This window comes from Lipotes vexillifer, unplaced genomic scaffold (genome assembly GCF_000442215.2).
Source record: "Lipotes vexillifer unplaced genomic scaffold, Lipotes_vexillifer_v1.1 scaffold844, whole genome shotgun sequence".
In the NCBI taxonomy this organism is placed as follows: Eukaryota; Metazoa; Chordata; class Mammalia; order Artiodactyla; family Lipotidae; genus Lipotes; species Lipotes vexillifer.
Window position 1 is genome coordinate 205,828 of NW_006782254.1, and position 12,814 is coordinate 218,641.

The following is a 12,814-nucleotide window of genomic DNA, read 5'->3' on the forward strand; positions in this document are numbered from 1 at the left end:
GAATGCCTGTGCGACTCCTGGCTGATGTGACCCATTTGCTGCTCAAAGCCATGGAACATTTTCCCAATCACCAGCAGGTAAGCATATGGGAACTCCCATTCAAATAGTCCTTTTAGTGTCTCTTACCCATCTCCCACCTCCATACAGTTCATTTTAGTACACCAAGTCTGGAAATTCAAATGCCTTTGGAGGCTGTGAAGTAATAAATTTATGGTGTGACTGAGTGCGGGACAATAGAGAAGTAGAAAACTAGAGAATGCTTTCCTTGCCTAAAAGTATTTCAGTCCAAACATTAAGGGAAATAAAGCAAGCCATACAAAACATCTTGCACCTAGACCTTGAGTTAGTGATAATTTCAGCAAACAGGCATAGGCGTAGAGCTTTTGTTCTGAGCCAGGTACTGGTAAGTACTGGGATAGAGAAATGAGTAAGACATGGATTTTCTATTTCTAGTAGTATAGGTAGACTACAAAACTTGTCCTGTCCTCAGGACAGGACTGTTCAAAATTTGAACAGTTTGGCAAGTTAGTAAAAAATACTCAAAGGTGCAAAACCAAGTAAAAATGGCAACCCAGATAGGTGAGTGGGTTATTAAAGCCAGCTTCCCTCATTGAGAGCAGTTGCCAAACTAGATGAACTTTAGGCTTTGGTGTTCATGGACTCTGGAAGCCAGGTGAACAGAAGACAAAATAGGACCCACCCAAAGGCCACCAGAAGGGAGGGAGATTAGCTGGAGTTATCCTATTTATTACCCTAGTTCTCACGTAACAGAAAAGATTTTAAAAAATGTGCGGGCTTCCCTGGTGGCGCAGTGGTTGAGAGTCTGCCTGCCGATGCAGGGGACATGGGTTCGTGCCCCAGCCTGGGAAGATCCCACATGCCGTGAACCATGGCCGCTGAGCCTGCACGTCCGGAGCCTGTGCTCCACAACGGGAGAGGCCACAACAATGAGAGGCATGCGTACCGCAAAAAAAAAAAAAAAAAAAATGTGCAGGTAAATTTATATGGGCCCAGTGGAAGTCAGTCTTTGAACAGTAGGTGGGCAGAATAAAGGTTTTAAGAAATAAGTGGTGTTTTATCAATCTTTCTTTTTTTTATAGAGTCTACCCCTGTTTAAAAAATAAAATAATATTTTATTCAGGATTTTTTTTCTCCATTTGGTTCTTTAGTTACAGAAGAATTGCCTCCTTTCACTTTGCAGTGACCGAATTCTTCAAGATGTTCCATTTAACAGGCAAGTGATAGCACTAGAACTTAAAATGGGGCAAAATGGAATTCTAGAAATATGTCTTGGGTCATTTCTTACCATTCAGGATATTCGTGGTGTACAACTAGTCAAGTGGGTAGGATTGTGCGTTGCCTTGTAGAATGCTAAATCTACTTTCTCTAATTCAGTGCTTTGACGTTCATGATAACAGATTGGCCCCTGTTTTCATAGCCCTTGGCATAAGAATTTATATTGATTATAGTTTTTAGAATATCTGTACAATATTGTGGGCTGAAGAAATTGAGGCATATAGAAATTCAGTGTCTTGCCAGTGGTTTTGTGACTAGTAACTGCTAAGCTAGAAAGACTCAAGTCTTCTAGGTCTAGTGTTCTTTTCTCTGTATCATACCTCATTGTTATTTGATATTTAATTATAGAAGAACTTTTTAAGCAGAGGTTAAGGGAGACCATATAGCTGTAGTCCAGTAAGTATAAAGGGTTTCCTTGTTTTCTAAGATGTGATTTGGGAGCTAAACAGGTTATTTTTTTTTTCATTTTACTACTTTAAAATATAATTTTTTAATGATGGTATTTTGAAGAAGAAATTTATACTTTATGATTTAATGAGAAGTGTCTTTCTCAAGCAGTAATTTTACTGTGAATTACTTTTATTTGGGTAACAGTACACTGTTATCTGGCATGGCTGAGGCAATGAAGTATTCCATTTACTATTTGAAATAAATAGTTTGGATAAAAATATAACTACATATATCTCATGTAGATTGCTAATTTTATTTTATAAATATATTGAGCATCTGTATTGATCACATGAAGTCATAGGTAGAAAAGACATAATCTCCTAAAGAAAATTATAAACTGCTTCAGGGTTGGCAAACTTTTTCTTAAAGGGCCAGATAATAAATGTTCTAGGTTTGTGAGCCATTGGGTCTCTGTTGGACATACTTAACTCTGCCATTGTATCTCCAAAGCAGCCATAGACATTTTATAAACAAATGGAGATAGCTATGTTCCAATAAAACTTTAGAAAACAGGCAGCTGGGCCCACAGCTATTCAGATCACTCAAGGTAGGCTATCATTTGCCCTTGATGTAGCCCGTGCACTCTGCTAGAATTGAGCTTCTTTGTGGTAAGAGATGGTGATTGGTTAATCTTGCCCCTAGTACTTAGTACTTAAGTGGATGTTTAATGGATGGATGGATGAATGAATGAATTATGAGTATAATAGAAGACAATCATTCATAGAAGAGGATGACAGAATGTACTGGGCCCCCAAGCAAAGAGGGAAAGATTCCATCTGCTTGGTGATCATTAAAGATTTCATGTTAGTGATGGTATTTAAGATAATAAAGTTAACAACTAATGTATGAAGCACTTATCAGGCACTGTGCTAAGTGTTTTACATATGCTTATTCAGTCCTTACAACAGTCCTGTGAAATTGTTACTCTTGTAATCTTCATTTTACAGATGAGGAAACAGAGGCACAGAGAAGTTTAGTAACTTGCTCAAGGTGATAAGATAGTAAGTAGCAGAATTTAGATTTAAATCCAGACTGACTCCAGAGCTTCGACTTTTTATATCCATGCCATATTGCCTTGAAAATGAAAGCTGGTTGAGTGATTGTTTTGTGTTTTGGGAACTGCACAGATAAAGGCACAGGGGAAGACAATACTAGTAAAAAATTAACCTTTATCAAAAGTTTGGTATGTGCCAAGTTCTGTACTAAGTCTTAAGCTTTATGTGTGATATCATATACAGCAGTCCTATGGAATAGATCATCTTATTTTACAGACAAGAAAATTGAAGTTCAGAGAGATTAAGGAAGTTGCCCAGGGTCCCAAAGTTAGTAAATGGTGAAGGTGATATTTGAATGCAGGCTGATTCCAAAGTGTATCATGTTCTTAATGACCTGACTGCATTGCCTCACATGATAAAATAGTTTATTTTATTATTGTCATTAACATTAGATAGAGCTAGAATTCCAACCCCAAAATTCAAAGAACTTTGGAATCTGCTCTTAACTACCAAGCTATATTACCTCATAATTATGGGCATGTTTGGGGACTAATAAAGTTTCCACATGTCATATCCTCTCTTTTCCTGCTTTCTTTTTTTTCTCTAAAGCATATATCAGTACCTAAACAAACCATATATTTTACTTATTTATTTATTATCTGTCTTCCCACTATCTGTTAGCTCTAATGAGAGTAGAGATATTTTCTGTTTTGTTCACTACCCTCTCTCCAGCACCAAGAACAGTATCTGGCACAAAACAGGAGCTCAATAAATGTTTCGGAGTGAATGAGTGAATGTTCCCATTGTGCTAGGTACTGGGAGGAACCCAGAAAATATTTTAAATTATTGCTGTAGTATAGAAATCACTACAGAATAGAAATATGTTGTAATTCTAGAAGATGAATGCCAGATATTTTTGACCATATTTTCCAAATTCTTGTTCCTTTACAAAGTGTTGTCAGAATTAATAATGACACCATCTCCACAACACTAAGTGCACTTGTTATTCTCTTATCAATTAGGAGGAATTTTCCCCTTCCTTCTCACCTACCTAAATTGTAGCATCAGTTCCCAGCTGGAGCTTTGGGAAATGCCTGGGGCCTCCAGGATTAATTCATGAAACTCTTTGTGTGTTTTCAGGTTTGAAGCAGCCAAGCTTGTCATGCAGTGGCTCTGCAACCATGAGGATCAAAACATGCAAAGGATGGCAGTTGCAATCATTTCCATCCTGGCTGCCAAGGTGCCTGAACTCTTGTTGAATAATTTTCTGTAGGAAACTCCATGACAGTTACTATTTTTCCCCAAATCTGTGTGCCAATGAGGTTTTAGTAAGCCAGGTAACTTACTCAAGCTGTATTCGGTATTGTGGAATTCCAGATTGATCAGAGATTTTAGTCTGACCTTTGGAGTCTGTTACAGTGAATGTTATTAAACTCACACTGGTGAATTCTTGGACATTTACTTTGTCTTCTGCTTGCTTGCAGCTTTCTACAGAACAAACTGCACAGCTTGGTGCTGAACTCTTCATTGTCAGGGTAAGTCTGTACAGACTCCTGAACAGTTTTCATTTGCATTATTTTCAGGCAGTGTTGTGTATCTTCTGACATTTTATATTTTAAAAGATTATTTTTGTTACTTCTAAGTGAGTGAATTAATTTTTCTTCATTGAGGCAGCTTTACTCCTTAACAGAGATGGAAAGAGCCCTGAACTAGGAGTCAGATGACCTGGGATCTAACTTGTAAACTCACTTTGTGAATTTAGATAAATTACCTGGACCATTGGGGCCTGAATAAACCTTAAGATCCTATCTGGTTCTAAAATTCTGTGATTTTGTTATTTATGAAGAAAATGTGGAGTCTCTATTTTAGGCATAAGGTTGTGCTAGATGCTTTAGGGAAGAAGATAATGTAAATAGCTGATATATGATTTTACTTGCTTCATTTGAGGAATTAATATAGTGAACAGCGAAAAGTTAAAAGCTTTAAAGAGAATAAATTTAAACCATGCCTTAGGGAGGACTGAGGAAAAAGTCCACTTAGGAGCTGCTTGTTACAATCCTGGCGTGAGATGTTTGAATAATAATAGTAGATGGAAAAGTCAAATGAGAGACTCCCCTTTTCTATAACTTATAAGTTATGTATGTAATGAGAAAGTAAGTCACTCATTTAGTAAATATGTATAGGATACTCATCAGGTACCTACCACCTTACTAGGTGTTAGGGATCTACACTGAATTATATCTATAATTCCTGCCCATAAGAAATTCACAGTATAGTAGAGAAAACAGCTATGTAGACCTGGTCATAATACAGTCTAATAAATATATAATAATGAGTGATATGAGTGAAAAAAGCAGTGTAAAAAGAGGAAAAGGCTGTGATGGTATAAAGGAAGGAGTAGTCAATATATCTGGGCTTATTCCCAGTTCTATCACTTACTAGCTGTGTGATTTAAGACAAGTCACCTAAATTTTCTTAGGGATGATAAAATGCTTTATACAGTTGTTATGAAGATTAAATAAAAAGGAAAAAAAGATTAATTGAAGGAATATGCTAAGTGCCTAGCACAAAATACGATACGTATGTTAGATGAATAGAAAAGGATGCTGATTTGATTTATTTTTACTCTTTTAGGGATGACATTTTAGTTTTAGAAATGGCTTTTTATTGCTGTACATGTGTTTCAGTAATTTTGGCGGGAGGTGTACTCAAAGATGTTCAGGAAGTAGTGCACTCATATGCTTTGGGAGAAAATGGTTTGGTTTAAAGTAGGAATTAGCAGGAATTAATAGTAGTAGTAATGATGATGCTAGCTAACTTTTTTTTTAAGCCCTTAATTATCACCCACAATTTACAGATGAGGAAACAAAGAGTTAAATTGGCAAACAAGGTTATTACACAGTTAGTCAGATGCAGAGATTCTATTTAAGCTCAGGTAGCCCAATTCTAGTCCCACAGTCTTAGCCACTATGCTGTTAAGTTACATAATTGCAACTAGATGTTTGTGTTTCTTAAAAATTTTTTCCTGAATTGTACATAACTTTAATAGTGTTCGTTAATGTAACTTGTATCTGTTGTTGCAGAGCTCCCTTTTACCCTCAAAAGTGTAAACTAAAAGTGGAATTATGTATGCCCATGTAGGTCTTAAAATATTTCTTTTTCAAGCTTAAATTTCTTAGGTTAAAGCTATGATAGAAATAATTTACAAATGGAATTTCAAAGCTATTATCTTATTAAATCCAATTTAGACTTTAATTCTCTTACTATTATATGTAGTTTGTCCTTTCTTTTTTTCTTAAGGAAAACTTGGAGTTAGAGAGAATTAGGTCTTCCAGTTCTTACTTTCTCTTACTAAGTTGACTCTGATCAAATTACTTAATATTTCTCGGACTCAATTTCCTCTCCTGAAAAATGGGGATGACAATATTACAATATAGCATATGATTTGCTGACGTGTAGTAAATATTAGATTCATTCCCTCTTCACCCCTTCCACCTTTTTTATCCCAGGATCTGAAATGAGTATATGTTGTGACCTGTTGGGTAAGATAGTTGGTCCTAAGCTTTAATCATCTTGCTTTTCATTTTATTTACAGGCGATTAGGTTTTAGGTATGATCAGAATATTTTAAAAGTATTTATGAAAATTCTCTATTTTTTTCTTGTTGAAGGAAAAGTCTGATCCAAGAGGCTGTTTGTTGTCCTCGTAAGAACCTTTATAGGAAATGTTTGAAGCCCTGAAACTAATCCTCATGGACTTATTAGTCAGTGTTATTACCAGTAATTGTAATAACAATTCAGTAATTAGAAATTAATTCTATTTTCCTCCTTTCAGCAACTTCTTCAAATAGTGAAGCAGAAAACCAATCAAAATTCAGTGGACACTACTTTGAAGTTTACTTTGAGTGCACTTTGGAACCTCACAGATGAATCTCCAACCACTTGCAGACACTTTATTGAAAATCAAGGGTTGGAACTCTTCATGAGGGTTCTAGAGGTTAGAATGGGAATTTAGCCTACAGTTTTTGACATTCATTTATTGATTGATTTGAGCATTTATTTATTATATTTGGTTCTTTAGTTATAGGTTTCTCGTTCTTTTTACAGTCATTCCCAACTGAGTCATCCATTCAACAGAAAGTCCTAGGACTTTTGGTAAGATATAAGTATTTCCTGCTAATTTCAAGCTGTAATTATTTTCCATCTGAGGTAATACATAGAAAGATGCTACTCTATTTGTAAACACTTAATGACGTTAGAAAATATATATAATATAATTAAGGGAAAAAAGCAGGCTACAAAATTATATATACATATTAAGATTTTCACCACACTAAAAGGAAAAATATAAATTACATACTTCTATTTATATATTTCGGTATAGTACAAAGCTTCACTGTGAGCATATTTTACTTGTATAATCAGAAAAAAAAATCTCATGAAAAATGTCACTAATCTACAAGTGTCCTTAGATTCTATGTTTGGTAATTGATAATTACCACTTAAACAACTGTTTAACAAATCAGATATTCCATAAATACACTGGATATATGTTAAAGTGAGCCCTCTAGGATTTTGAGACAAAGCTGAGGATCAGATATTTTATCACCTTTAATCACTGCAACAGGAAAAGTACCCATATGGTAAAGCCCATTTCAAAGCAGACCTCTGCTCTTGAGGAATTAGATCACAGGAGGCATAGATTAGTGTTTGTTTTCTAGATGCAGGAGTATAAAAGATGGATTTTGGGGAAAGCTGAGGGCTGGCATTTAAGGAAGACTGTCTATTTACTGTAGTTTTAGTTATATAAAGCAGAAAATGTAAAACTACCTAAATGCCCAGTAATAGAGAAGTATTAAGTAAATTATAGTATTTGATTGTTTTATACTGGGCTTGTAGATTATTAGATACAGAATTTGACTCAAGTCATTATAAAAGGAAAAAGGGAATTGATTTTAAATATTCAGAGAGATCTTACAGGGCTTTAAAAATGCTCTTTAAAAAAATTTCATAAGGAATACATGCTGGGGACTTCCCTGGTGGCGCACTGGTTAAAAATCCACCTGCCAATGCAGGGGACATGGGTTCGAGCCCTGGTCCGGGAAGATCCCACATGCTGCAGAGCAACTAAGCCCGTGCGCCACAACTACTGATCCTGCGCTCTAGAGTCCGCACACTGCAACAACTGAAGCCCACATGCCTAGAGCCCACGCTCTGCAACAAGAGAAGCCACCGCAATGAGAAGCCTGTGCACCTCAACGAAGAGTAGCCTCTGCTTACCGCAACTAGAGAAAGCCTGCACACAGCAACAAAGACCCAACACAGCCAAAAACAAATAAATAAATAAATATTTTTTTTAAAAAAAGGAATACATGCTTATTGTAGCTAGTGAAACAGTGCAAAATGTATTTAAAAGGTTTAAGGTTTTGTCCCCAACATTTCTTTATTTTCATCTCTGTGTGGTAATTAATATTAATACAGCTTGGTGTGCTTCCTTCCATATCTTTCTCCATTACTTTGCGATGGAATTTTTTTCAATAATTTATTTTGAGATATAGATTCTAATTTAATTTTTCATGGTCAGAGAACATACTTTGTTTTAAGTCCTTTTGAATTTATTGAGACTTGTTTGTGGCCCAGGATATGGTCTATCCTGGTAAGTATTCCCTGTGCACTTGATAAGAATGTATATTCTGGGCTTCCCTGGTGGCGCAGTGGTTGAGAGTCCGTCTGCCGATGCAGAGGACACGGGTTCGTGCCCCGGTCCGGGAAGATCCCACCTGCCGCGGAGGCCCTGGGCCCGTGAGCCATGGCCGCTGAGCCTGCACGTCCGGAGCCTGTGCCCCACAATGGGAGGCCACAACAGGGAGAGGGCCCCGGAACGCCAAAAAAAAAAAAAAAGAATGTATATTCTGGGCTTCCCTGGTGGCGCAGTGGTTGAGAGTCCGTCTGCCGATGCAGAGGACACGGGTTCGTGCCCCGGTCCGGGAAGATCCCACCTGCCGCGGAGGCCCTGGGCCCGTGAGCCATGGCCGCTGAGCCTGCACGTCCGGAGCCTGTGCCCCACAATGGGAGGCCACAACAGGGAGAGGGCCCCGGAACGCCAAAAAAAAAAAAAAAAAAAGAATGTATATTCTGCTATTGTTAGAGTGTTCTGTAAATGTCAGTTGGGTCTAGTAGGTTGATATTATTCAAGTCTACCACAGGCTTACTGATTTTCTGCCTACTTGTTCTAGCAATTATCATATTCTATCAGTTTCTGCTTCCTATATTTTGAAGTTCTGTTATTAGGTTCATAAACAGAATTGCTATGCCCTCTTAATTGATCCCTTTATCATTATGAAATGACCTGGTATATTCTTTACTTTGGAATCTCCTTTGTCTCCTTAATATAGCTATTCCAGCTTTTTTTGAATAATGTTACCATGGTTTATCTTTTTCCATCCTTTTACTTTTAACCTATATTTGTCTTTATATTTAAAGTGTGTTGTAGACAGCATATACTTTGCACCCTGCTTTTTTATCCAATATGAGAATTTCTCCTTTTTTTTTTTTGTGGTGCGCGGGCCTCTCACTGTTGTGGCCTCTCCCGTTGCGGAGCACAGGCTCCTGACACGCAGGCTCAGCGGCCATAGCTCATGGGCCCAGCCGCTCCACGGCATGTGGGATCTTCCCTGACTGGGGCACGAACCCACGTCCCCTGCATTGGCAGGCGGACTCTCAACCACTGTGCCACTAGGGAAGCCCCTCTCCTTTTTATTTGGACTGTTTGGATTATTTACATTTGATTTAATTATTGGTATGGTTAGATTTGAATTCATCAACTTGGTATTTGTTTTCTCTTTGTCCTATCTGTTCTTTGTTTTTTCTTCTGTTTCTGCCTTAAAAAAAAGATTTAATTGAGTATTTTTTAATAATTCTGTTTGATCCCCTTTCTTGGTTTATTAGCTGTTACTCTAATTTGTTATGTTAATGATTGTTGTGGGTTTATAGCATACATCTTTAAACACAGTCTCCCTTTAAGAGATTTTATATAATTTCATATATAGTATTAAGAACCTTATAATAGTAGATGTCCATTTCTGCTCTTCTTTCCTTTATGTCATCATTGTCATGCATTTTATTTTATATATGTAATAAACCACATAAACACTTTTTTAATATCAATTATCTTTTAAGAAGATTTAAATAATTTTTTAAAATTTGTATGTTCACCCAAATAGTTACTATTTCTGATGCTCTTCTTGCCTTTGTGTAGATCCACATTTCCAGCTGCTCTCATTTTCCTTCTACCTAAAAAACATCCTTTAACGTATTTCGTAGTGTGGGTCTGCTGATGGTGAATTCTTCAGCTTTTGTATGTCTGCAAACATCTTTATTTATTTAACGTTCATTTTTGAATGATTTTTTGCCAGGTTTAGAATTCTAGGTTGACAGTACTTTAAAGATGTTTGTTACCTTTTTTCTGATTTGCATCTTTCCAGTGAGAAATCTGATGTCATTGTTATCTTTATTCCTCTATATTGTATATGATTTTTTCCTCTGGCTACTTTTAAGATTTAGGATTAGCAACAACAGTTCTGAGTAATTTGATTATGATGTATTTTAGTGTAATTTACTTCATGCTTCCTGTATTTGGGATTCATTGAATTTCTTGGTTTATAGTTTTCAAGTTTGAAAAGTTTTTGGCCATTATTTCTTCAAAAAAAAAGTTTTGCAACCCCTTCCTTCCAACCCACTGGAGTCTTTTGGAGACTCCAATTTCTCATATATTAAGCTGCTTGAAATTCACAATTTATTGGTGCTTTTAAAATTTTCTTTGTTCTATTTTCTATGTACATTTCAGTTTGAATTGTTTCCATTGCTATGCCTGCTAATTCAGTAATTGTTTCTTCTGCAGTGTCTAATCTGCTGTTAATCCCAGCTAGTGTAGTTTTTATCTTTAGACATTGTCATTTCCTCCTCTAGAACTTCATTTTGGGTCTTTTTTATATCTTTCATATTTTTACTTAACTTCTTGAACATATGAAATATATTTGTAATAACTATTTTACTGTCCTTCTCTGCTAATTTTAACATCCTTGTTAGTTCTGGGTAAATTTCAAATGATTGATTATTCCCCTCCTTTAGAGTTGCATTTTCCTGTGACTTTGCATGCCAGGTAGTTTTTTTTTTTTTTTTTTTAGATGTTGGGGGTAGGAGTTTTTTAATTAATTAATTTATTTTGCTGTGTTGGGTCTTCGTTTCTGTGCGAGGGCTTTCTCTAGTTGTGGCAAGCGGGGGCCACTCTTCATCGCGCTGCACAGGCCTCTCTATCGTGGCCTCTCTTGCTGCGGAGCACAGGCTCCAGACGCGCAGGCTCAGTAGTTGTGGCTCACGGGCCTAGTTGCTCCACGGCATGTGGGATCTTCCCAGACCAGGGCTCGAACCCGTGTCCCCTGCATTAGCAGGCAGACTCTTAACCACTGCGCCACCAAGGAAGCCCGCCAGGTAGTTTTTGATTGGATGCCAACCATTGTGAATTTTACCTTGTTGGATGCTGGATATTTTTATTTTCCTATAAAATATTCTTGAATTTTGTTCTGGGATTAATTGACTGACTTTTAAACAGTTTGGTCCTATTTGATCTTGCTTTTTTTTTATTATTAAAAGTTTGCTTTATTTTTCTGTTGAACCAAGTACTACCTCCCAATTACAGTTAGATTTTATGCATTACAAACGTTAGCACAGTTAGCATCACCTCATTGACAACTGAGTAATAAATCAAACAAGGTCCCAGTGGTTATGTCCACATCTAGGTTGTTAGGGTGATCAGAACTCTTTATTTGTTTGCTTTAGCTTTTAATCTTTGGTTATATCTCCAAATACGAAAGAGCTGAGAGGCTTCTGCTGTCCCAACAAAGAAATTAACAGCAAACAGACTCCAGTTTTGGGGAATAATTACAAGTGAGTATCTTGATCAAATAAACCTTGTAGCCATCAAAACAGCAGATTGGGCTGTGCTGAGTTTTTCTGCAGGTCTGACCATGTCAGCCAATCCAGCACACACCAACCCCCAGTTCATAATTGGAGCCCAGAAAAATACTGTTCTGGGACCTGCTGGTTGGTTGTACAACGGCCTCAATTTCTTAGGCAGCAGGAGCTCCACTTTATCAAGTACCCGGTGGTAGGTGCCCCACAGGCCCCGGGCGCCGGCGGCTGACATTTCTGCAGACGAGATCGTGGGCAGCCAGGTGGGGCAGCAGCCGCGTGCTCGTCCCTAGCTGACAATGAAGGGCAGCTGATCACTTTCCCCTGCCTCAATGCCTCGCGCCCTCCTCTTCCCCAGGGTTCCCTTCCCGCAGCTCAGCCTGCTCCGCTGAGAACCACCTGGTGGCCCGCGCCCAGAGAAGGTTGTGAGGGCGGAGCCGATCTTGCTTTTATGATCTATTAGGAGGATCCAGAGCAGTGCTGAGGCTAGGGCTGATTATTCTGTACTACTGAAACAAGACCTTCCTGAGTACTCTGCTCAATGCCCTGTGAATGAAGAGTTTTTCCAGAATGGATGGTGAGAACAGGCACTATTCCTGGCCCTTTGTGAGTGCTGGGAACTTTTCTCTAATCTTTAATGGCTCTTTTTCTTCCCTCAAATAGTTTTCTCACAGTCATGCTCTGATCAGTACTCTGCTGAATAGAGTGCTACTCCCTGCAGCTCTCTGGATTCTCTCCATGTACATTGTCTTCTCTCTGGTACTCTGTCCTATGAATTGCCTTGGTCTCCCTGGACTCGCAGCTCCATCTCTTCAACTCCATGAGCCCACTGGGCTCTGCTTTTAGTTCTATATCCCTGTGCCACAGCCTGGAAACTCTCTCAAGGCAGCATCTCACCTTGTTTGTTTTCCATCTCTAAAGGTCACTGTTCTTTATTACGTAATGTCTAGTATCTTGAAAACTGTTGTTTCATGTTGTGTTTTTTCAGTTGTTTTAAAATGGAGAGTAAATCTGGCCCCTTTTAGTCCATCTTGGCCAGAAGCAAGAGTACTCATCAATCTTTCATTAAATAGATTTAAGAATTGAGAAATTTGTCTTTTATACT

General features: G+C 37.7%; 1 protein-coding gene and 1 pseudogene across 2 annotated transcripts in view; one reads left to right on the top strand and one right to left on the bottom strand.

The window, feature by feature from the left end:
• Positions 1-12,814, top strand: part of ZYG11B (zyg-11 family member B, cell cycle regulator) — a 75,491-nt gene that overhangs the window by 43,274 nt on the left and 19,403 nt on the right. The window contains exons 5-10 of one of the 2 annotated variants that reach the window (XM_007455048.1): positions 1-77; positions 1,170-1,234; positions 3,882-3,981; positions 4,226-4,276; positions 6,575-6,736; positions 6,847-6,894. The exon at positions 1-77 is cut by the window's left edge and continues 115 nt beyond it. In XM_007455048.1, the coding sequence (XP_007455110.1) occupies positions 1-77; positions 1,170-1,234; positions 3,882-3,981; positions 4,226-4,276; positions 6,575-6,736; positions 6,847-6,894 (503 nt within the window). The remainder of the gene's footprint in view (positions 78-1,169; positions 1,235-3,881; positions 3,982-4,225; positions 4,277-6,574; positions 6,737-6,846; positions 6,895-12,814) is intronic. The other variant, XM_007455047.1, reaches the window with a different exon arrangement.
• Positions 11,561-11,944, bottom strand: LOC103080300 (mitochondrial pyruvate carrier 2 pseudogene; annotated as a pseudogene).